General features: G+C 41.1%; 1 protein-coding gene across 50 annotated transcripts in view; it reads left to right on the top strand.

The window, feature by feature from the left end:
• EPB41L2 (erythrocyte membrane protein band 4.1 like 2) overlaps positions 1-26,397 on the top strand; it is a 204,421-nt gene that overhangs the window by 105,898 nt on the left and 72,126 nt on the right. For all 50 annotated transcript variants that reach the window (XM_023651084.2, XM_023651083.2, XM_023651080.2 and 47 more), the window contains one exon: positions 19,746-19,850. In XM_023651084.2, coding sequence (XP_023506852.1) covers positions 19,746-19,850 — 105 coding nt within the window. The remainder of the gene's footprint in view (positions 1-19,745; positions 19,851-26,397) is intronic.

The following is a 26,397-nucleotide window of genomic DNA, read 5'->3' as shown; positions in this document are numbered from 1 at the left end:
TAACTTAATTTTATTCACTAAGTGGAAAAAGGCTGCCATGCCAGGTGAGTGGTCGAGTACTTTGGTCCAGCGCGGGGGACCTGAGGGGTTCACAGGGGCAGAGCGTAGCTGCTTCATCAGGTTGCCCATTAGCTGGGCATTCAGGACTCTTGACGTGACCTTAGACTGTCTTTTTATCTCTCTTTTCCTAGGACTTTCTGACTCTTCCCCTGCAGCTAAATTGGTCTAATCGGGCACATCCTGGATTGCCTGTCCGTCCTCCAAGTTTGTGATCAGACCCTCTCTGCATTTTGATTTCCCATCCACCTGATTCCTCCCCACCCTTTAATGTCCAACTCAGATCCAGCTTTCAGAGGGTTTTCTTCTTCTTCTGAACTTGTTTGCACCACTAATTTGGCAATTAATCATGCACTGCCATGTGAAAGAATCTCTTGTGTTGAACACAGGCTAGACTCTGGTCTTGTTTGATTTTTCTCAGGCTGTTCTTGTTTCTTGACCTGGATTGTTAGTTCCTTGGGGAGAACTTTCTTCTCTCTCCCGTAGGCGCTAACATAGGCATTTGCCTGGAGCACTACTCATGGAAACGAATCATTGAGTTATTTCTCTCTCTTCTCTTGTGTGTGCATAAAATTTTTATTCTTCTTATCTAAGCTGAATGTTTGCATTAGCTAATTTATGTCCGAGTTCTTCTCTCTATTCTCTCCAATTAGAAAAGATAGATTTGGGTGTGTGTACGTATATATAATCCACACCCCATTCCCCATTCCCTGGCCCCATGGACACTACTTCTGTCCACCCCACCTTGCTTTTTAAATGCTTAGAAGCAGCAGGCTAGCTTCTTGTAGAAACATTTCATGGCTCAAATAAATGAAAACAATTTATTAAATTTCTGCAGAAGGCTATGAAACTGCTAGGCTTGCGAGCGCTTCAGAAGAAGCTCGGATGTGGGCTGGGCCTTTTGGAGTGCATGGCCTGGAGGGGATCGCAGACTCGAGAGCCTGAGTTCTTTGGTTAGACAGAGCTGCCACGGGTCACGTTGCTGGCTGGGTGTAGGCCGGGCTTGGCGAGGACAGTATAATTAATCCTGATCCCCTGCCTCTGTCTCTGATGTCTCCTCTCCTCTCCAGCAAACTAAAGAATGATATGGTTTTGATTTCTCAGCAGCCAGGAAATTCTGCCACATACTTTATTCTCTCTGTCCTCCCTACTCTTGATTTCAGAATCTGGGGATTGCCTTTTTGCCCTTGCCTCAGTGGTATTTTGAAAGCATTAAATTTGACACTTGAGAGTAACCCCTACTGATGAGTAACCATCTTGACGTAATTTTGAAGGCAGCATCCGTCCCCTCCTGGCGCCTTGTCACACGTGCTGCCAGGCAAGCCGACTCTGTGGACATTCACCGCTGAAGAAGTTTCTGCTGTGGTGAGAGGGTGGTAGTGAGCGGCAGCAGATCTTTGGGTTATTTTTCTCTTTTGGAATGAAAATTATTTGAAGGTTGAGTAAAATTAGAAATGATGGGGAAAGGTCATTTTCAGAATAAAATTTGTACTTTAAAATCTGTTCAGGCACATTTTTCTCCCTCCCTAAAATATATAGGTATTAAAATTTTTAAACTTATAGTCAGCATTCATCAAATGAAGAGAGAGAATCTTATTTCTCTCTCATCCACCAAAAAACATAAAGTATCGTTCATTAAACTCGTTCTGCTCAGAGTCCCTCTCTTTCCATTACTATTTTATTTCTAGTCTCTTTCCCCACTGTTGTCTTCTCTTCTGAGTAAATTAAAGAAGATTTTACTGACGTAGTTTTAATTTCCTAACTGTTAGGAAATTTTGCCAGATGCTCTCCTTCCTGACCCTATCTCCTTATGCCTCCCGCCCGCCCCATCCCCAAGGTTCCTGTGGAGACGTGTGGAGGGGCTTAATGGGGGACACGGGTGTGAGTGTTGTTTATTTCACAAAAGCTGGAGCAGGAGCCTTTCTTTTCATCCATCCCTTCCACAGCTGGAGGCATACTCTGTGGCCCAGTAGAAATGTGGACAGAATTTATCATTCGTATTTATAGCACAGTACTGTAATATGCTAACATTTGGATCTTAAAGGGATTGAATGCATAAAACATAATAAAATATGGTCTATATAAAGCACTGGAATACTCAGGAAAAGAATTTCTTCATGCAGGGTGGCTAAATGATTAAAGTACTGGTAAATGGTTACACATCAACTCTGTTAGAAAAATTATGATTAAGAATATTACTTTGAACTTTTCTTTAAACTCGTGTTCTGGAGAGGCATGTTGAGATAAAAGCTCTGTTCTACCCATAGAATTAACTGAGCTGCGTCTCATAACTGTGTGCTTCATTGTCAGGTGTGCCATTTAAACCTATTTTGGGGTTGAGTCTGATTTTGTGCATCATCTAGTTATTCATATGGAGAGGAAACTTAATCTGAGTCTTCTCATGATCTGTTTCTTATGGTCATTGATCTGTTTTTCTATTTCTGACAGTAGCAATTGAAAGTGACTTGAATAGGAATGCTCTACTAAGCTATTCTATAGCACAGAAAGCCTGTAGGAATCAAATGTCAAAATTTGTTCTAGGCAAATAGTTTACAGAGAATGTGCTAGCCTGCAGAAGTTTGCTGCTTAGGGTTTTTGAAATAAGGTTTAATGGAAACGGTGCTTAGCAACTTTTTAAAAAGATTTTTTTTTAAGTAATCTAGTGTGCTCATCTGGCTAGATGTTTGATACCAGCCTCTGTTTATCTAACAGTGTAGTCACTTCTCTCTCTTCTAAAAGAGATCATAGTTTTCATAGATTTATGCCAAGTCTTGCTGTTCAAAGTGAATAATAGAAAAAGTTGGACGAAAAGAACTTGAATTTTCATTTCTTAAAAATTATTTTAGTGACTGGTTGCTGATCTCCTTTAGCGATGGTATATAATTCTTAAGAAAAGTGGAAAATTAAGGAAGTCATATTTGCACGATATTTTACAAATTTCGTGTCAAAATAGTATTCATTTAAATGTGTCTTCTGAGTTCAGAAATAATTTTTATCCCTGAGTCTTTTTGGTTCCTACCTTTGCTGAGAAGATGAAAAGTATGAGGTATTATTTGTCCTCTTGAGTTGCTTGTACATTTTACTTTTAGAGAGGAACTTACATATGAAACAAGAATATGAATATAATTGGTAAAGTCCTGTTTATGGTTTAGATAAAGTGCAGAAGTGCCGGGTTATGATGGGCTGGAGTTGGTAAGCACATCTCCATTGAGGAGAAAGGAACTCGTGGACTTGAAAGAACGATGTATTTAGGAAAACTCAGCAACACCTAGCCTGGTACATTTTTCATTTAATCGTGGTTAAATAGTAAAATCCAAGCAGAAATTCGAGGTTATAAGAAAAGGTTTCAACACCTACGTCCTTCTGTGTCAAAGATAATGTAATAAAATATACCGGAACCTTTTGTCAGGAGCAGGCTAGGCTGTGCTTGGCCACTGTGGCCATTTTTGGCCCAGGCTTCCCTTGGCTTTGCTTTAACTAGGACTCCTTCCATCTTGCAAAGCCAGAGTATCGTTGGCATTCAAATGAACTAATCTCTTCACTTCCGCTAAACATTAAGGAGAAGTGGGCTCCCATCCATAGGCGAGGTTGCAGAGAAAACATAAAATGCATGGACTCTATCAGGACTTTTTCAGTCTGCTCTCCAAAATTTTGTTGGCACTGAATCCATTCTCTCCTTTCCCTTGTCAGGGGGAAAGGATGAATATGTGTGTGTGCTCATGTGCATGCACACGCTACATCAGTTTAGAATAGCTTCACTAGGGAGCAGAGCCAAATGTGTATGTTCAACCTCCTGTCTTTAATTGGGAGACCGCTTTCTACTTAGGGAGCTGTGAGCAGTGAACGTGTTCTATCACTAGGATAAAGTGAAGTGGGCCCTCCCCCTCAATATAGCACATTTCAAAGTTGCCAGGAGGTTTTCTGGGTATCTCGCTGTAAAAAGATTTTTTAATTGGTTGCAGTAGCTTCAGTAGCATCTCTTTTGACCTTGTTCATTGTTTTCTTGCAGATGGTTTTCATTAGTTCTCATTTTCTTGCTTTATTATTTCCTACAGGTGTCTGGATAATCCGTTTTCTTTTGCATGTGTGTTTAATTGGGCAGAGTGGAGGTGGGTCCTAGGAGATGAAAGGATGGAAATGCTATTCTACTTAAAACATATTATTTTGTTTTTTGCAATTAACAGGTATAATTCAGTTCTTATCCACTTGGTTTGGGTCATTATCTATTATATAAGGTTTGTGGCTTTGTTTATCAAACATTTCTGGACCAAGCATTGCTAATACTGTCGAGGAATAATTAGTCTCCTCTGACCCTTGGTCAGACCCCGTGTGGCAAAGGGGGACACCTGCATTTCTGGGTCCAGGGTCAGATTTCAGTCTCATTTCCCAACAGTAATTCTGGGAAGATTTTGGGAAGTGTCGATTGCTAGCATTTCCTTAAAGCTTTTTAATTTGTAGGCTGTTTCTGGTATATGTTATCTTATTTACCCTCACAGGCATCCAGGGAGGGAGGGAGGGCGAGGTGTCACAGCCGAAGCACTGCATTGGCATGCTAGTTCTCAAATTTAAAATGTGCTTCATGGGCTGGCCGAGTGGTGCAGTGGTTAAGTTCACTCGTTCAGCTTGGGTGGCCCAGGGTTCACCGGTTTGGATCCCAGGTGTGGACCTATGCACTGCTTGTCAAGCCGTGCTGTGGCAGCGTCTCACATAAAATGGAGGAAGATGGGCACAGGTGTAGCTCAGGGCCAGGCTTCCTCAGCAAAAAGAGGAGGCGTGGTGGCAGATGTTAGCTCAGGGCTAATCTTCCTCAAATAAATAAATACATAAATAAAATAAAAAATGTGCTTCATTTCACCTTTTTAATGTTTTGAAAATCTGGATGTATCTCACAATATATGTCAAGAGAAACTTGATTCCTCTTTTTCCTCCTCTCTTGCCGAAGTCTTTCATAATTTTGTGGAGATAATATTTGAAGTTTGCAGGGTAAGCTCACAGTGCTGATGGCGACCAGTAGGATGCCCTGGGGGGGGTGTGGGGAGGGCTTCAGGATTCTACTCTGTCTGGAATTACAGGGTCTGGTCATCGGCACTGAGGCAACATTAACTTTGTTCACTGTGCCCAAGTCAGTCAGGCAGAGGACAGCTGTCCTTGCTCACCAGTCCTATCGATGTAGCCATGAGAATGCCTGGCAGTGAATGTACAGGAGAAGAGAACTGCCAGGAAGAATGGAGCGTTTATGTTGGTTGGTCAAATTATTCTTTCCTTCATAATATAAAGTCATTGAATGCTGCCAGGTGGTAATCGTAAGATATCTCCGTAAGCATGCAGTTCAGAGCATGGGCTCTTACATCAGCATGGTGAGTGGTGTCTTCAGCCCACTGTAGCTTGATCCAAAGCTCCTGAGGAAGGTGAAAGCATCCGCCCGGCAGTCAGTAATTGTGCTTGCAGCCCAGGTACCTTTCTTCCTAGTGACATTGATGAATTCTCGCTTTCTGTTATTCCCACTCCTCCCCCACCAAGAAGCCTGGTTGAATCTGTAGATTTGAATATGTGCACCCACCCAGCCACCCACCCTGCCTTCCCTAGAATTTTAGACATTCATTCTTGTCAGATCATTTCATCTATCGCGTGTGATGATTTTACTTAGGAGGTCAATGTTAGACTATCTCAAAATTCTATTAGAAACCTTATTATGGTTTAGTATTTACATTTGGGTACTGTATTGTTTTTTGTTTTCTGAGGAAAATTGGCCCTCATCTAACATCTGTTGCCAGTCTTCCTCTTTTTGCCTGAAGAAGATTGTCACTGAGCTAACATCTGTGCCCATCCTCCTCTATTTTCTGTGAGATGCCACCACACTGTGGCTTGACGAGTGGTGTTAGGTCTGCACGCGGGATCCAACCTGTGAACCCTGGGCCGCTGATGCAGAACATGTGAGCTTAACCACTGCACCGCCCAGCGGGCCCCCTTGGGGACTGTGTTGCTGACCTCAGGCTCGGAGTGTGAGTTGCAGTTGGGAAGGGGGATGACTGGCCTGAAACCCATTCACCATGGAAAAATGTTATTTCCGTTGGAAAAGATTCTGAATTTCAAGTCTGTGTTGCGTCACTTTACATTTTAGGGTAGATATGATATAGGAGAGCTTTGAGTGGAACATCTGACTATGTGAATATGCATTGCAGAGAGATGCTTTACAGCAAGTTTCCAGCCTCCGAACAGGTTGTGTGTACACGTCATATGTCAGCAAATGATTTATTTGGAAAGTATGTTTTCCTACAGAAACAATGCACAAATGAGGATTAGATTTCCAGATTGATTTGTAAAAGTCTATACATTAAGTTTTTGAACTGAGTTCTGGGTGTTTTGAGTAGGTCGCTAAAGACAGAATTTCTACCTCACTTTCCTAATTCAGGCCAAAAATTTTAAATCCCCCCCTTTTTTGGGAAAGATTAGCTCTGAGCTAACATCTGCCTCCAATCCTCCTCTTTTTGCTGAGGAACATTGGCCCTGAGCTAATATCCATCCCCATCTTCCTTTAATTTATATGTGGGACACCACCACAGCATGGCTTGACAAGTGGTGCACAGGTCCACACCTAGGATGTGAACCCACAAACCCTGGGCCGCCGAGTGGAGCACGTGAACTTAACTGCTGCGCCACTGGGCTGGCCCCGAAAATGTTTTTTTAATATTATTTTCCTATTTCTTAGTGCTTTTCCCTGAGACTTTCTTGTTGCTAGCTCCATGAACATGTCCTATTACTCTTTTGTAGTATTACGATACACAAAATGTTCTATGCTTCCTGCCTCCTTTTTCTCCATCTAGAATTGAAATTCCTGATTCCTCAAATGTAGCATCTCTCAGCTAAGTAATGAGAGGAGCAGAATGTGAGTGACTTCAGTGTGGCTGATGGCCTTCTAGGAGAGATTTACATTTTGACAGAAACCTGTTCACTCTAAAGAATCATAAGTGGTAGAATTTCACTCATGGAGTCAAGGCCAGTGAAAAATGAAGGCAGTTTGTGAGGGAGTCAGAGGGCTGGATTTTGGCATCTTTGGGTCAGGGGACATGCTTTTTGGGAGGCAGGCCTCAGGGCCACACTCCCCCAAACACTTCCTAACTTTCCTGCTTTGGAATCCCCACGTTTCTCTCTGATGCGTCACAGTTTTTCTCCTTCTACAGTTGAATTAATTTGTGTGTATGTGTGTTTTAAGTTAAAGTCTTAAAGACTCACCTTACCCCCATTGCCCCCATGGGGGTCAAAGACCTCATTGTCACTTTCTCTGTTGTTTCATGTTAGTTTGTCAGTCATCCACCAGGAATGAAAAATTTTTACTTGGGAAAAATGTCAAGCTGAATGGAAACACTGTTGCCTGTGGTCAATGTTTAAAGACTGAGCTATCTCAAAATAAAGTGTATTTTGTCTTCAGATTGCTCAGAAGTCGCTTGTCATTGATTTCAAGAATCAGAAATCTAGGTGATGAGCTGTAAGGAAATTACTGTCGCTAGGAAACCCCTCACGACCTCTCCCTTTGTATCAGATCCTGTCTACCTGTTTTACAACCGTAAGAAGTGAATATTTAACTGATTAAGGTTATTCTGCATTAGAACTTGACTTCTACTTTGGTCGGTTGTTGAAAGATACTTTAAACACTCCTGGCCAGTAGACACTAGTTTCATTGGGCCTGCCTTGTGAGAAGATCAGATCTACAGTTAAACGGGTGTCTCGTGTTCTCCACCTGGTGACTTCTTCCTCAAAGATAGTCTGAAGTGTAGTTGTCATTAAAGATTGTCAGGTGGGTTTTGTATTACCGGACTCTAGGAACCAGTCATTTTGTAAAGGATTTTAAATGAAAAGTTGAACAATTGATGTATTGTCCGGAGGGTCCTGGCTTTTGCGTCCAGCTCTTTGGAGGGGATGAGAGGTGAGTGGTCACATTGGACGTTGCCTGGCCAGATTGAAAACCGAAAGCCGATGGACGTGAAGCGTGAGGGCCGATAGTCTTACTACGGGAGAGGGGATCTGTTTGCTCACCTTGGTATCAGCTTTGCCTCATGGTCAGTATCCGTGGTGACCTTTTTAAAAATACAAGAGTGCAAAGGATTTTTAGGGCAGCAAAAACTACTCTGTCTGGAACTGTAAAGTTGGATACGTGTCATTATGCAATTGTCCAAACCCACAGAATGTACACCACCAGGAGTGAGCCCTAATGTAAACTCTGGACTCGGGGTGGTTATGAGGCGCTGGTGTAGGTTCATCACTTGTAACAAACGTACCACTCTGTGGGGGACGTTGATAATGGGGGACACTGTGCGTATATGGGGGTAGAGGGTATATGGGACATCTCTACCTTTTGCTCAGTTTTTGTGAACCTCAAACTGCTCTAAAAGATAAAGTGTAATACAAAAATTAAAAACAATAGAGATGTCCAGGTACTACCTTTGAAGATTCTGGTTCAGTGGATCTGCTGCTGGACTCGAACATGTCTGCAGCCAGAGGTGAGAACTGCTTTGGGAGGCTGTAACATGCCATCTGCAAAGGCACTCCGTGGCGGCAGGGCACCCGCTCCCCAGGTGTAGGGGGTCCATCCATCGACTCCTTGCTGAAATGTTAGTATTGCTGGTGGGGGGGTTTCCCCTAGTGATAGGGAAGTGAGTGGAGTAGAGACCTTACATCAAGACTGTACGAAGTTTTATTAAATGTCTGTCTGGCTGAATTTGTTTGGTTATGATTTGCTTTGAGCAATGTGCAGCCCTATAGTAAGGGCTTGATAAGTATTAGCTGTAGTTTTTATTGTTATATTTTAAAACCCTGATTATATTTTTCTCAGTATCTTACCATTTTTCTTGAATGTTTGATGGAAATACTAAGTCCTTTGCCTTGGATAAATTCCCAATATTGTTTTTATATTTTATCAATAACTTAGTGACTTGGAAGGCCCATAGTGTAAACATATCCACTTATATATTCATGATGACTGTAATTTAAAAAGCTTGCTTAGACTCAAAAATTAAACTTTAGTTAATACTTTTACAAGCAAGAAAAAAATCCCAAGATTTAAAAACAATACACTTTGTCTTGAAATTTTGAATAGACCAATCCCTAGTGTCCACTGATTTATCATCTTGTTGGAGAGTCAGAAGAGAGGCGTTGGCCATAACCAGTTGGATTAAAAAAAGAAGAATGTTGGGGCCGGCCTGGTGGTGCAGTGGTTAAGTTTGCACTTTCTGCTTCAGCGGCCTGAGGTTTGCCTGTTTGAATCCTGGGTGCAGACCTACATGCCGCTTGTCAAGCCATGCTGTGGTAGGCGTCCCACATATAGAGTAGAGGAAGATGGGCATGGATGTTAGCGCAGGGCCAGTCTTCCTCAGCAAAAAGAGGAGGATTGGTAGCAGTTGTTAGTTCAAGGCTAATCTTCCTCAAAAAAAAAAAAAAAAAAAAGAATGTCAAAGATGAATTTATTTACTTTACCCCTAAAATAAACTCTAGGAATAGAAATATAGTTGGATTTTGCACATGAGAAATTGCAGGCTATTTGGCAGCTGTTCGCTTGGAGCAAATGAAGATTTATATGGTTCTTCCTCATTTGCTAGAATACCATTCCCTTAAACTTTGATTACCAAAGGAAGGCATTTAAGGGACCGTGTTTTAGGAGCAGCTGAGCAACTGACACATATTAGAACTCACAGGGGTGTTTATTATTCCTTATCATGTAGTTAAAGCCAAGAAATAAGTATAATTCCTTGTGTAAAATTAGTGTGCAAATATTTACATTTTATCAACAAATATGATTTGCTTACCAAGCTTTGAGATCCATTGTTTGGGGAGTTTTGTGCAGCCCCATCGCAGAACTTGGCTTTGAGAGGGCCCTGGAGCTCACGTGTGGGTGGGAGGAGCAGGAGGTCCTGGAACCTCCTGCAGGCCTGTCCCACGTGTGGAGAGAGGTCCCCTCTGCTCAGCCACGTGGTTCTTGTGGCCTGAAAACTGATGAGACCTCTGGGTTGCAGGAAATAAAAACTATAACTGCCTTAGAAATACAGGATATGGTTATGGATGAAAGATTGAAAGTTTAATGTTTTATCTTTTAAAACTAAAAATTAGCATTTATTTGCTTTCATAAAAGAAAAGAAAGACCACATTCACAGACTTAAATCTCTGGTTGACAGTCCATTTTGTTTGTTTGTGAATAATATTGGTAGCAAGATTTCTGTTACTGTTTTTGCCATGTTCTACATACCATGAAGATGAAACATATTTTTCCATTTTGTTTGTGATCCAAACTTACCTGGTTTCTTATGAGATGAGTTGCGTGCTCAGTTAAGAGTTCTGGAACATTTCAAAAACCAGCAGACTAGGGTAGAAAAACATTCCATCTGAATACTGTGTTTAGACTTGGATGGACTTGGAAGCGTTGTGCTCGTGAAGTAGGGTCTTACATATAAGGTGTAAGAAAGGTGAGCTCATCTGTCCTTGAGTTAATCAAGGTGTGTGTGATTTTATTAAAAGTGAGCCTGTATAATTCTGGCCACACTAGGGTCCCCTTTAAAATTATTGCAGGATACAGTTACTGGAAGGCATTGTGCAATCTGGTCTGGTCTACTGTTTGGTTTTTTTTGGTAGCAGTCTTTTAATTTTTATTTCTAGCACTTAAAGCCATATTGAATAGTATTTTATGCCACTTATGTCAACAACACTGCAAAATTTCCCCAATGTTCAATCCTAATCCCCCGAATCCTGTGGAATGGAAAAAGAAATCAAGATTCTGTAATGAGTTATGAGAGGATTTTCCTTTTTTCTTCCTTCTTTTGTGGGGCCTAGTCTTGAAGGATTAATATAAGAAAAATTTCTTATCATTTTTTGTAGTCATTTATAAGAAACTGACATGCTTACATAACTTTGATGATGCATGTCTGTCTGTCTATCTGTCTGTCGACGTACATGTATAACGTTTTCCTGATCATTAATGAAAATTGTTTGAAAGACTTTTTCAACTACTCAAAGAAAGATGTGTGTGTGTGTATATATATATAATGTATATGTATGTGTATATATACACACATAATTATATATATCTACATGTATATATTTTATATATAATATATGCACATATCTTTTTTTGAGTAGTTGAAAAACTTTTTCAAACTTAATTCTTATTAATGATCATGGAAACTTTACTTAAAAATCTTCCTTTACTCATTTACTTCTGGAATTATATTTTTAACATACACACACACAAAATCACTGGATGTGGTTTCTTCCTTTTTGCCAGGATTTGAATGGACTTTGAGACAGAGCTGTGTCGACAACTCATTCAGATTGGTAGGGAAAGAAAGATCTGACAAATGATAGCCTTAGACTGTCTGAGGCACTCTCTCCCCTCCCATACGGTTTGGATTTCCTCCATCCCCCGTGACAATATCTCAGTTGTTGTGTTGGCTCCATGCATACCTTTCTTTCCTTGGCCTTTTATATTTGCATAGTGTCGTATAGAACTAGCGCAAAATACATAGCTCAGGGGCTGCGATGTGTGGATCGCATTGTGTACTTCCCAGCACTGTCTCCTTGGCGCACAATAACCACAGTGTGGACAGCCTACACGGAGACAGTGATGGTGTTTTATGAAACACCAGTGGTGTGTGGCGTCGACTGCAATCTGCCGGGTAAGCATTTGCACAAATTCCTCCAAGTTGAGAGGCCTCCAGAAATGTCATGTTTTGGCCTCAATAGTGAATGCCACAAATAACAGCCCAGGCACAGGGGACTTTGCTCAGAGTCTCAGATTCCAGCCTGCCTGCCTTCAGCTGGATCTGCTGTAGATTGCTTTGCCTTTTTTTTGTTTTTAAAGTTCCCAAAAGCTAGTCTTTCAATCCTTGAATAATATGTTTTAAACCCATCTGAATTATCTTGTTTTGTCTCTCTCCTTTGGATGTCTCTATTGTATTATGCAGTCTTTTAAAGAAAAATAAATCTAATACCTGGAAAGTAGACCAAAGGACTTTCTTTTTTAAGTTTTCAACCCGTTGATTTTATATGGCTGATTCGTGGTGTAAGTGGGGTTAGGGAGAGGCAGACAGGGGAAAAATAGATCGTAAAGCTTGTTGGTACTTAATATAGGAAGTACAATTGTTTTTTGAAGTGTCTTTGGCAAGTTTATTAACAGTTATATGGTTTTAATTGTTTAGTTAACTGGTGCTACATTATCCAAATAGAGGTTGACACAATTTGTACTCTATAAAGGTTCTAGTGTAAGAAAGGATCAGAGCAAGGGCATGCTTCAGACAGGAAGAAGAAATGACAGTGACACTGATGTCTCGGTGGAGGAGTGTGTACAGACTCTGCAGAACCTCACTGTCCCCTTCTGCACAAAGGTGGGCATGGCCTGCTCTCAACGGGAAGGGGCACATGGCTTTTCTGCTTATGTCACTCCTCTAGTTTCCAACAAGTCTTTGGAAATGCTCTAATTACTAAGGATGAGTTTAAGTACAAGGTAGAATTGTGAAAACAAAGTGTAGGTCTGTGGCTGCTCTTCTCCCAGAATCTCGCTGGCAGTGTGTGTTTGGTTTAGTTCCTTGAATATCTGTGGCATGGTAGTCCATGAGCTAGATCCAGGAGATTGCATAAAACTGCAAGCCAGAAGGCCTGAATTCTAGTCTCAGCTCTGCCAACTTTTTGGCTAGCATCATGACACCGAGCCACTCCATCTGAGAATATCTTTTAGCCTGCTAGTGAGCTAGTTACTTGATGAGGTGCTGCTGTAGGAGACATGGAGGGGAGTAAGATACACTTCTGCTTAGAGAACTCAGTCTACAAAAGTAATAAGTATCAAAAGAAGTAGAAGCTCAGGGTAAGTTCTGTAGATGTGCAATAAAGTGGTTGAAGGAGAAAGAGGAATATTGGGAGACTGGGACAGCCTTCATAGGGAAGGAGAATTTGGAGATTTGTCTAGAAGTAGGTTTCAACAGTTGGAAATAAATCAAGGGAAAAAGAAATTTCGAGTATGTCTTGGCAAGTCAGTAGTCCTTTTTGTCTGGGGCAATACCCCTAAACAGCTATGACAACTAATGAACCAGTGACATGTACTGGTATCTTAGGTGCACACCGTAAAGCAAATATCTGTGTATTCTGCTTGGTTAAAAATGTATATTTGTAGTGTTTTCATGCACTAGAATTCAAGATGTTTATAAAAAATCAAAACTGATGATAGGGGAAAATAGCCTTCCTGGATAGAAGTAATAGAGTGCTGGTGTTTATGAATATCACAAATCAGAACTCAGTTCTTTACAGGAAATCAGGCTGAAAACTTAGATCAGTTAAACTCTCTGTAGCCTCAGTTTTCTCATTTCTGAAATGAGATTGGATTAAATAACTGTGAAAGCTCTTTAGTCATACTTAAAATTATTATTTTTAGAGCAGCTCAAAAAGGTCCAGTGATTTCAGCTGCCTTTTAATGAATCTGTGTAATGTGCCAAACATTTTGTTAAGCACTTTAAATACACCTCATTTTAATTCTCTTAATACCATTATAAGGTGTTTTTATTTTAAAGAGAGGAAACTGAGGCATGGAGAAGTTAAGCAACTTCCCCAAGGTTGCACAGCCGTTAAGAGAGAGAGCAGGTGTTCCATTCCACATCACTGGAATTCCGCCCTGGTACCTTTCTCCTAGGTTGTTGGGAATCGGTGATTCTCATGAAAGGTGGCACACACCAGAATCTGGGAGGGAGAAGGAACAATTACAACCTGCATGCCCCCTACATTTTTATCTACTACCGTTGTGAGTTGTGTCTTGATTCCTCTCCCCCAAATAATGAGAATTATTACTTATGGAGTGTATTGTGAACAGCGTGAGGGCAACAAAGAAGCTGTGAGCCCCCGGGTCATGGCTGTCAGAGCATACTCAGGCACGTCTGATTGCAGGTTAGTACTTAGAAAATGTGGTAACTTGGAACATTTAATATGTGGCATTTAATTTGTGTCTTCTGATAATCTGATATATTTTCTGAGATAAGAATTATGCTGTTTTGTTTGCCTTTTTGAGTTAGCTTCCAGAAGCAGATCAGTTTTGGGTTTTTAAAGAGTGACTTCTCTGGGTTTTCTGTTACAGTTTTTTTCCTTCACTCCTTGTAATTCCTCAGCTCATGTTTCTTTACCTCTTGTCTTGATGGCTTTATTATATCTATTATTTTAAAATAATGCATGTCAAAACCTTTTGAATGTTAATGAGTATAATCAATTAATGAGATACAGTGATTGTAGGTTAATGAGTTTCCTTTTATCTGGCTAGAGACCCACTGAATTGTCTTAACTGGAGAGTTTTAGCGTTTATCAGCCATCATGTCTTTTACCATTGCCTTTCCCTTATCCTCAATATTGTCTTCATCTAGAATTCTGATGAGATCTATGTCGATCTCCTCATTCTGTCTTCCATTTCTGTGAGGTTCTTTCCTATTCTCCATCTCTTTGTCTTTCTGTGCTGCATTCTGGTTAGTTTTTTCAGATCTGTCTTCCAGTTCACTGGTTTTCTCTTTAGCTGTGCCAGACTCTGTCCATTTGGGTTATTATTTAATTATTATAGTTTTTATTTCTACATGTTCTATTTGATTTTTCAGAATCTGCTTTTTGATAGTTATTTTCCTTGATGTTTTAAAATGTTCATTTATTTCTTTAAACATATAAAACATTTATTTTGTGTTCTGTACTTGATAATTCCATTGTCTACAGTCTCTAAAGGTCTGATTGTGATATTGTATCTAGTGCTCAATAATAATAGTGACTGATTTCCTAGTGTTTTTTTATTTTTTGATTATATTTGTTGGGATTTTATGTACGGGAATCATTTGCTTCAGCCAGGCAACTGGGCACATCCGATCAATAGTGGACTAGGTTAAACTGAATTCTCTGTTTTGGCACTAATGTTAATGCCAGTCTCCAGATCTGCTTGAGGGTCAGATCATAGTAATTTTTCTCTCCCTAATTTCTTGACATATTGTCTGTAGAACAGTAATTCTGCTGTGGAATAAGTTAGTAAGTGTTGTATTAAAGAAAAATGGTGGTTTATTCGGCCAAATAATTTTGGGAAACATTAGGTTGAATGATGAGAAACAGGTTTTTTTTACTGTAGAATTTCTCAAGGTATCTTATATGCAAATAGGAGTTTTGAGGCTCAGTAGTTACCTACATTAAGAAGAATTTTCCTTGTCTCACTCTGCTCCCCTTTTGGGGGATCTGGGTATATGTGTGGAGCATTTCGTGGAACCAGTGGGACCAATGGAGAACATACTTTGACAGATTCGGGTCTGTCTCCTGGTACCCTTGACTTCTGCACTGCCTTCTCACTGTCTTTCCCTGTGTTTACACCCCTCTGCTCTATGACTGTGTGTATGTGTGCACGTGCATGTGTGAACATAAGTATGTGTGTGTATCTATGTTGTATTTGAACTCCCTAGGGGAAGATGAGCTTGTATTTGGTAATCTTCGTCCCCAGAGTCAGACATTGTCTTTGGGTTGACCTCTTGTATCAGGTTATCTTGTAGACCCTTGGTCAGTGTTCTTTGGACCAATTGGACCAGGTACCTAGTAATGTCTAGATAAGCAGATTCATAGGACTTATAGGGGGGCAGGAGGGGCTTCCTTTTTATTTTCTGTCTCTGTCATTTGAATGTAAAGTTCTGAGACCATGTCTGTCTTATTTATTGTTATTTCCCTAGTGTGTTAACATACGAACTGACACTTCTTAGATGCTGGATAAGTACATGTTGAGCCTTTAGGCCTGGCATGCCCTTGCGGTCATCTGAGAGTAGGACAGTATAACTAGCGGTCACACTGCATGGCATGTCCGTTATGGATGGGTTACTTTTTCATCTTACTGAATCCTCCAGTGTCTTTTGAATAGAAATTGGCTTTGTCAGACTCTATAAACAGTCAACATGAAAAATAAGTTCGTTTGAATACACTGTTTCTCTGCCTTAAAAAAAATTTCGTGCTTTAAGATTCATTTCAGGTGCCATAGTCTCGGTGAAGCCAAGGTTTTTGTTTTTCTCAGACACTGTGATCATTCCATTCTTGGTGTTCCCATTGCACCTTAATGCATCTTTGTATGCATCTTTCAGCACATCCTCACAGTATTGGTGCATGTTTGTCTTTCCAGCCGAGTTTATTGAGGGTAGAGATGAACATTGAGGAATGGAAGCTTAAGTAACATGTGTGTGCAGGTCAGATCTTATCAAGCGTTTAAAATCTCTATTTCCTGGAGAGGAAAGGAGAGAATAAGAGAGCAGCAGTCTGAGCATCTAGAAGAGACTTTGTTGCTTGTTAGATGTGTGCTGGTGAAAGAACAGCTGGGAGCACAGTTCAGCTGTGGTTGGGCAAGGCCCTGGGTTTGGCGCTTGGACGTGTATTATCTCATTGGGTTAGTTTGACCCTCACAGTGAACTGCGAGATAGCTGTGCTCTCATCTTTCAGTTGAGGAGACGAAGTGGTTTGCCCGCTGTCACACGTGTCCAGTGATAGCAAAGTGCTTACAGAAGGTTGAGTGAGGGAGGAATGGGACAGACTCAGCCCCCAGCGGATGCCCCTGTGCTGGCCGCATACCACCACCGAATTGTGAGCTTTGTGGATGTTTTTCTCCCAATCTTTTTGGGGAATTCTGTCCATGAGAGCATATTTCTATTTTTGAAATAGAAACCAGTGAGAAAGTATGATTCATTAATAAAAATTGACTTAAAGCCAGTGTTGAAATGTGCTTTCTCTCTGAACTTAGGTATGTATTTATAGACATCAGTTATCTTAAATATCCTTTTTACTCTAATTTCAAATAGCATTATCACCAAATAAAATAGTATGAATCCCCTTTTGACTGTCAGATTCCCTTTTTCTTTTCCTTCTTGCCAAAGCCCCCAGTACATAGTTGTATATTCTAGTTGTGAGTGCCTCTGGTTGTGCTATGTGGGATGCCGCCTCAGCATGGGCTGATGAACGGTACCGTGTCCGCATCCAGGATCCAAACTGGCGAAACCCTGGGCCACCGAAGCGGAGCACATGAACTTAACCACTGGGCCACAGGGCCAGCCCCTCTGTCACATTTCTTTACAATGTCTACAGCTAATTAGTTGCAGTAGTTAGCCTATTTGAAAGTAGTTGTCATTTATAGACAGATTTCATAGAAATGATAAGTTTATTTTGGACCTATATCTGATTAAATGTCAACTTCTTATGTTAACTTCCATTGAATTCTTAGTGTCTTTCTAAATAATCTCTGCTTTATAGTAGATAAGATGTCCTCTGTGACTCGTTTCTGCCTCATTATAAATGAACAGTGAGTGATGTCCAAGTAGATAGATGTGACAGGAGCTGTAATAGTTTGCTCCCTTTGTTATCTCAGATAAGGAAAGTTCTAATTACAAAGTAGGTGTTGAAATTATAGCTATAGTCAGTCACTGAGCCTGAGCACGTTAATGTCACATCATTTAAAATAAGTGTGTCACATATAGTACACTGTAATGTTTTTCCAGTTGATTACACAAGTATTTTTCGAGCACCTCTTATGCTGGGCAGTCTTCCACTCACTGGAGGATCAGGAGTGAACAATGTGGTTGAAATTAATGTCAGAGAAAGCGAATTCTCTCTTAGATTACTGATTACCTTTAAAATATTCTTTGCTATTATTTGCAGTCACGTCTCCTCACATCTACTTCCGGCTCCTATAAAGAAGAGACAGTGGGTTTTTATTGCACATTTAGGAAAGTAACTGTTGTGGTTTGAGTCACCTTCTTCTCAAAAAGTTAATTTAAGGTACTCACCACGTGTCACACACTGTTCTAAGCTCTCCTTATGTGTTACAGCTCATTAGTGCTCACCACACCTTTTTGGTGGATTCTCTTATTTCCGTTTAACAGATGTGCAAATTAAGGCACATAGAAGTTGTGTCTTGTCTTTGGTTACATACCTTGTAAATAATGAAACTGTATTTAGGACTTTGATATTTGGAACCCAGAGCCCAATACTCTTATTCAGTGTGCTATATGTGTGCGTACTTTAAGTATGGGGACAGATGAGCACATATCTGTCTTAAATGTCCTTTGTAATTTAATTTTCTCAATCTTTAAGGATTTGGACAGTACATCGCTTGTTCTGTTGAAATACTGTATTTTGTGTGGCTTCCTCCCTCTAGTATTTGATGTGATATGGACGTATGTATTTAGAAACGTTGCTATAGAGGATTTGATAGTAAAAGTTTCATATTCTCCTTCGCGAGTCTTTCCGGCGTGGATTTCTTACCTCTGCTGCCTTAAGAAGGAGGAAGGAAGAGTAAGAGAAACAAGCACTGGCATTGTTTCCATGAAGGCTTATCTTTTGAAACTCCTTGTCCGAGTTGTACTTACTTAGAATTGAAATGTTTTTTATATCTGATTGCGTTTTTAAAGATATATGTGTGGGAAACATTAACTTGCACACCCTGGATGAACTAACAAGTACACATTTTGGTGGTGTGAGGGCATCCCTCTTAAGGATAAGAATGTCTGGTGGCTTGTTCACTTTTCCCTCTGCGGTCTAGTGGTTGCTTACATCAGTGTGGAGACAGGAGGCGTGTGTGACCTGACCTCTCTCTCTCTCAGGGGGGCGTTCCCAGGGATGTGCATCTTAATTGGAAATGAGGTGCCACTTCATGTTTGCCATTGATCAGAGAACGGGCTTTCTCTTGTGGCTGTCAAAGGCTTTTACATCTCTGTTGATAGCAGCTTCTGAAATTAAAAACAAAACACAACAAACTGTTTGAGGCAAAAAATATGTTAAATCCTTGGAGGCAGCTGATTTATTATCCCAGTTTCATTACCTTGTATTTTTAAAATTTGTTCTAAAGAATGAATGCCATATCATTCTCGAGAAAAGGCATAACTTGTATTGAAAAAAAACTTCTATTCTACAAATATCACAGAATAAAAATCAAACCTGAACGCCGAGGGGATAAAGGGTGTCAGGGTACCTTGAGGAACAGGGCTGACCGATTCCCCCGGGGGAGGATGCCTGTGGAGTGACGGGAGCCACCTTGAGGAATGGAGGAGGCAGTTTGGATGTACTTTTGTGCTGTTTTAAAAATAAATGAACTGCAGGGGGCTGGCCCCGTGGCCGAATGGTTAAGTTCGTGCGCTCTGCTGCAGGCGGCTCAGTGTTTCGTTGGTTCGAATCCTGGGCGCGGACATGGCACTGCTCATCAGACCACGCTGAGGCAGCGTCCCACATGCTACAACTAGAAGGACCCACAACGAAATATACAACTATGTACTGGGGGGGCTTTGGAGAGAAAAAGGAAAAAAATCTTAAAAAAAAAAAAAGTTTACAGTTCCGTGGCATTAAGTACATTTGCACTTTAAAAAAATAAATAAATAAATAAATGAACTCCTGGCGTTTTGCTTTTTTAGTTCTTTTTATATGGACATGGAGAAGCAGTAAAACGAAGAGCATCTGTCTGATGATGCTTTCATTTTAGAATCTGTGCTTCGTGTGTCTGTGTGTGTGGGGGGGAGTCTAAAGTGAGAAAGGTATTCATCACTTTATTATGAAAGAAGATTGGAAAACAAATATTTTATATTCGTTTATGCTAAATAACATTATCTGATATGATGCCGTTTATTTACAGTACTCCCGGAATCTTGAGTGCCTGACAACTGAAGATATTCTCTCTTTCCCCTCAGAAACGCGCGAAGGGCCAGGTGTTATTTGACAAAGTGTGCGAACATCTCAATCTCCTGGAGAAGGACTACTTTGGGCTTCTGTTCCAGGAGAACCCTGAGCAGAGGGTAAGTGAAGTGATTCCAAGTTTATTTATGTCTTCTTAGGAAGATATTATTTTGTTTTCTTAACCAGTGTAAAATTTAGTTTTAAAATAACTTATGTTTTTATTATGATGTATTTTATGTTCATTGTAGAAATTTGGTAAATATTGAAAACTTATATGAATCTCTGTCACTTTTTGCCATTGTGTCTGTGTATGCTTTTCCACTTACAAGCGGACAGACTGGAATGTCTTATCCTGCCTTAATTACTAGAGACTGAACAGATTTTAAAATCTTTGTGTTGAATTTTTAGCTCTTGAGTTCACCTGTATGCTAGGAGTTCAAGCGTGCCCAGAAGGCAGGGAAGGGGGCGGTTGGAAGGGATGTCAGGAGGACCCACGTGTGCTTGTCTGGAGCTTCGGGAGAGAGCGTTTGCCTTTCTGAGCAGACTGTGGTGGCTGTGTGGGGTGAAGGTGTTCCGTGCCCTGTGGTTGGGGGCAAAAAGGGGGTGGGCCTAGCCCAACTCAGGTGGTAGATTTGACCAGCCAGGACCCTGTGGACACCTGCCTGACATCAGGAGTGTGTTGATTGTTTCTGCTCCAGGAATTTCTCAGGACACTAAGCAGGAGCATCCCAGTCTCTAATGCTTAAGGCTAACTCCCGGGAACTTCAGGTCTTCTCAGTTTCATAGGTACATTAAAGAGAGAAATATTAACCACTTCTGGCAATTAAGACTTAACCTGTAGCCTTCCATCTTAGTCAGTTCAGGCTTTTCTAACAAAGCACCGTAGACTGACCCTTATACAACAGACATATATTTCTGATAGTTCAGGAGGCTGGGAAGTGCAAGATCAAGGTGGCAGCAGAGCCCGCTTCCTGGTTCATGGAGTGCCCTCTTGCTGTGTCTTCACATGGTGGAAGACAGGGAACTCTCTGAGCCTCTTTTATAAGGGCACTAATTCCATTAGCGAGAACCCCACCTTCATGACCTAGTCACCTCCCAAAGGCCCCACCTCCAAATACTGTCATATTGAGGATTAGGTTTCAACATATGAATTTTGGGGAGGGCCACAAGTATTCAGTCTCCAGCACTTTCCTCATTGTTAAGATAGGACTTTTCTGCTTCACTCTCTGAGTCTTGGGACTTAACCCTGGTGGAGAAGATACTGAGTTTAGGAGTGCGGAATTAAGGTTTGGTCCAGGGTTGCACCCTACAGTGAAGCCCTTGTAGGTCCCTTAGATTGTTGCTGTGGACAGACTAACTGGTCATTCTCTCTGAGGAGGCCCAGAGCACCTGGTCCCAGGAAAGGAGTTACTTTTCCAATATCTAACATTCACGTCACAGTCAACAGAACATAGTCAGTGGATGAATATAGGCTGCAAATTTCGTTTTCCCACATGCCATCGTTGTTTGTATTTATAAGTCCTGGTAATGAAATACAGAGTACTAAGGGTGATAATTGTGTATAAATTAAGTTTTCTCAACTTGTTTAGTTTTAAATCCTTGATACCTAATTTGTGGTTAAATTCCACATTCAAACTAAAGACAATTAAATTGCATGCCTGCCTGCTGAATAGTATGTGCGTGTTCTTATTAGAACTGTGTTTAGAATACTTTTTGCAGAGTAATAACATATTAGATATTTGACTAAATAAACGAGGCGCTATTTTTAGACTTTAAATTATAAGGTGGTCTTGATGATGTTTCCAACCACGTGCCCTTACTGTTGACCCTCAAAGCTGCAAAAGAGAAAGCGACGGGAATTTGGCTATCATTATCCACTTTTTCTGAGATGACATGTTGGTAGACTCAGAGGAGTATCTAATCTTTGTAAAAAAGGAAAACCATCCAGTATGTTATGAGATATGTAGAATAACGTGCTCTGTTAGGAGAAACGGGATATGCTACATTAAGGCATCTATTTTTTCCGAACGCTAGATTTATGTAAGAAAGGGTGGTATTTAGATAGTAAGATTCACTATTTTTTGTTTTGATGACTCTCAATATATATGTCTAATCTATATCTTTCCCCTGAATCTCAGACTCATATACTTAACTGCCTACTGGGCACTACACTTAATTGTCTAAAAGCAAACAGGTCGTCTTCCCCTCAAACTTCGTCTGTTCCCTGAAGAGTGGGCATAAATTCTTTCCCCTTCTTAGACCTCTTCCCTTGTGCCTTTTCTACCTGCTGACAGCCCTCTCCTGGTTCTCTTTGTCCACAGTTCTTGCTTTGCTTTAGGCCCCTGCCGTCTCCTGCTTTGACTGCTTCATTAGCCTCCTCCCTGAACTGACTGCCCAGCCCAGGGCCCCATGGTCATTCTGCACACTGCTGCTTGATTGAGCTCTCAGGAATGCACATCCGACCTTGGCACTCTCTGGCTTAAAACCGTTTAATGGATACAGTCTAACCCTCTTAGTCTGGTTCATAAGACTGTTGGTCATGTGACTTCAGTCTGTTCTTTAGCTTCATTTCTCAGTAACCTCTCACATAGAGTCCATATTCAGTTCACACCAAATTTCTCTGCTGAAAGGAGCCTTGCCCGTCCATACTCTATCTGCCTGAACATACTATTCCTTACATTTAGAATGTCCTTCCCATTTTTTTGTATCTGAATGCCTGTTTTTCCTTAAGATCCAACTTAAGTATCCTACTCTGAGATTTTCCTTGATGGCTTTCCACCACCATGCCTCCTGCCCCCAACTCAGGGAGAGTTGTCTGTTCCTTCCATCTGCCATGTAGACATGTAGCACAAACCTTTGTGTGTCAGTCTTTGTCCCCTTTATGCTAGCAACTTCTTGAGGATAGAGACTATAGCTTTTTATCCATGTAGCCTCAGTATATCTAGACATAACAAATATTTATTGAATACTACCTGTGTCCTATCTCATACCCATTAGGATGGCCACTATCAGAAAACCAGAAGATGACAGGTGTTGGCGAGGGTGTGAAGAAATTGGAACCCTTGCGCACTGGTGGTGGGAATGTAATATGGTGCAGCTATTATGGAAAACAGTTTAGAGGTTACTCAAAAAATTATAAATAAAATTAGCATATGATCCAGCCATCTCATTTCTGGGTATATATCCAAAAGAATTGAAAGCAGGACCTCAAGGAGATATTTACACACCATGTTCATGGCAGCATTACTCACAATAGCCAAGAGGTGGAAGCAACCCAAAATCCATTGATGGGTGAATTGGATAAACTAAATGTGTTATATGCAAAATGTGAATGGAATATTATTGAGCCTCAAAAAAGAAGGAAATCCGATCACGTTCTATATAACATGGATGAACCTTGAGGACATTGTATTGTATTAGTCACAAAAAGTCAAGTACTGTACGATTCCACTTATATGAGGTATCCATAGTCAAACTCATGGGAACAGAAGGTAGAATGGTGGTTGCCAGGGCCGCGGGGGAGGGGGAATGGGGGAGCTGTTGTTCAGTGGGTGTAGAGTTTCAGTTTTGTGAGATGAAAAAGCTCTAGGATCTGTTGCACAACAGTGTGAATATAGTTAGCGCTGCTAAACTGTACACTAAAAAATGGTTAAGATGGTAAATTTTATGTATTTTTTACCACAATTTAAAAAAAAATAATACGTGTGTGCATATCAGTGTACTGCTGTGAATTTAGCAATAAACAATTAAGAAGTAGACCCTGCCTTTATGGATGTCCCCACTTAGTTCTAGTTGAGGAGACAGAGTAAAAATCCGAATCACACGGTCACTAAGTTTGATTGCTGCTCTCCAGGAAAGATTCAGGGTACTGACAGGGAGGATTTCTTAGGGGTGAAAGAGGCTAAAGCAGAGACCCTGCAGTGCGAGTGGGCTTTGGCTGGGTGAAGGGACATGGGAAGCACCTGCCTAGGGCCCTGAGGCAAGATAGCTGCCTGCTTGAAAACTGAGAGAAGTCTGGTGCAGTTAGGGGGAAGAATGAAATTCTGCTGGGGAAAGGGACCGGGCGTTGCGAGGGGTCAGATCATGCAGGGCCATCTAGGCTATATGTTAAGGCTGGGAGATTTCCTTTCCCCTAAGAAAAATGGTGCATCGTTGAAGGGCTGAAGCAGTGATGTGAGATGACCAGTTTTACCTTTAAAAAGGCCACTTTGGCTGATAGGGGGACTCGGGTGGGAGGGAACTTGTGCAGAACTGCTCACCCAAAGCACAAAAGTGGCCTCATTTGGGTTGTAGTGAAAGCAGACAAGCAAACGATTGCAGAGAGATTTAGGAAGGAGGTAGAATCAGTCTGATGTTTGATGGGGTGTGAGAGGTGACAAACACCTGGGCTTCCAGGTGGATGGAGGTGCCATACAGTGGGAAGGGAGGGGACCCAGTTGGGAGATGGCAGAGTATATCACAAGTGTAGTTTGAGACATGTCGAATTTTAGGTCAGATGACAACTTTTGGAAGAACAAGTGAATCAGTAAATTTGATTTTGGCTGTGCCTTGAAGAATGGCAGCCAGCGTGGAACAGACGCTGCAGGTGGAGTCTGTCTGAGCAATACAGGTCGCAGTGAGTGGTTTTATTTCCTGACAGGAATGTCATATTATATTGAGGCTTGTAGTCAGGCATGCTTATTTATAACTTAACTTGTTTTTAAAGGAATCCAAGATGGCTTTTATCATAAAAATATCCCAAATAAGACAGACGTGACAATCAAGAGCTAATCGTTCTGGGACTTTCACAGGGCAGCAGGCGCTGCTCTCGGCCCTGTACACATACTGTCTCAGAGTTCTTAGAACGACACTGGAAGGTTGGTATTATCAACCACACTCGGTAGGTGTGGAAAGGTGAGGCATAGAGAAGTTAAATAATTCACCCAAGGTCACCTAGGCAATAAATGTTGAAGATAAGATTCAAAACCAGGCAAACTAGGAAGGAAAAAAAGAAAATGCAATTATTCTAAACTTTCTGTCAGTCAAGGTGAAAATGGGTATACTATTTTACAGCTATACTATACTGTTTTCCATTTGATAGTTATATATTTTCCAAATATACTATACTATTTTTACATTTTATGCTATTTTCCAGCTATAACTGGAAAAGCAGAAGAATATCGTCTTGCATTAGAGCAATTTTTCATCTTATCAAATTCTGAAAGTCATCCTACAAGACTTTATATGGGGGGTGTCGAAGGATGTTCCGGGTGGTGTTCCCAGTGTGAGTTTTCCAGTTGCTGTTTCTGCAATGGCATCAGTAAACTTAAGGGATGACCTGGCTGCGTCTTCTCAGCAAGCACAGTGTTTTACCTTCTATCATGGGTTAATTTGAGGTGGCTTTGTGGGGAGTGCTGATGGAGATTATGGGAAAGGTAGGCAAAGATCATGCTTTGGAAAGCCTTGTATCTTGTGCTAAGGAATCTAGATTTTTATCCTGATGTGTGAAGGGTTTTAAATAGGAAGAGACATAGTCAGATTTGTATTTTAGAAGAGTAACCTGTTCGTGGTGTGGGGAGAGATTACAGGGGACGGAGACCAGAGGCAGGAAGGCCATTGTCTAGTCCATAGGTGATGGGAACTAGAGCAGTGACATTAGGAGTAAAGAAGCGGAGACACTGAGTCGGTAATGTCTGCAGCGCTTTGTGACCGATTGACTCTGAGGTGTGAGGGTGAGGGAGAGGTTGAGGAAAGGTCCCAAGTTTCAGGATTGGGTAATTGGGGAGCTTGTTGGAGACTTTTACACAGGGACTGGGAGAAGAAGCAGGAGTGTGTGGTTAGGGAGCAGAGATGGAATCTGATTTTCATTTCGCTAAGTTGGAAATGCTTGTAGGATATTGGCTAGATGGTGTTTGGGGGACCCAGGAGGTAGGTGAGGGCTGAGGAAGTTAACAGTAAAGAATTTGAGAGTGGGTATAAGCTATTATTTAAAGAAGCCTGGCTATGAAGAGAATATGAATATGAATATGAATGGCAGATGGGAAAGTGATATGAGAGGATATAGACTGGGGTTGTCCAGTAGAACTTTTCACGGTGGTGAGATGTTCTAGACCTGTTTTGCCTAGTGTGGCAGCCACTAGCTACGTATGGCTGTTGATCACTTGAAATATGGCTGGTGTGACTGAGGAGGTGAAGTTAAATTTTATTTACTTGTACAAATTTAAATTTAAGTAGCCTCTCGTGACTGATGGCTATTGTATATGACAGTGCAGAGTTTACTGAGGGTTTTGGGGTTGACAGATTTGCTTGGATGGAAAGTACTTCCACTTTGGCTACAGGAAAGCCCAGAAAAGGGTGAAGTTGGAGAGAGAGGAAAGTGATGATGATGGGAGGTTCTGTAGTCAAGAAGAGGATCAGCGTTGAATTAAGAGGGTGATCTCATCCCGAGTCTGCAAGAAGTAAGATAAGGAGTGATGCAGTTGTAAATAGATCTGAGGTAAGCAAATTGCAGTCTAGAATCTCTGGGAAATAGAGGGTAAAATCCTCTGCTCAGAGTCACTAGGGTAGCAGTGGGGACCCAGAGAGGCAGACTACTCAGGACAAGTGTGTGGCCTGCTGTTAACAGTCCAACTGAGATTGGAGACCATAAAATTGTGATGGCAGCAGAATATATTGGTGTGTGTTTTT

Source organism: Equus caballus, chromosome 10 (assembly GCF_041296265.1).
Source record: "Equus caballus isolate H_3958 breed thoroughbred chromosome 10, TB-T2T, whole genome shotgun sequence".
In the NCBI taxonomy this organism is placed as follows: Eukaryota; Metazoa; Chordata; class Mammalia; order Perissodactyla; family Equidae; genus Equus; species Equus caballus.
The sequence above is the reverse complement of the archived record's forward strand: the minus strand, read 5'-3'. Positions and strand labels throughout refer to the sequence as shown.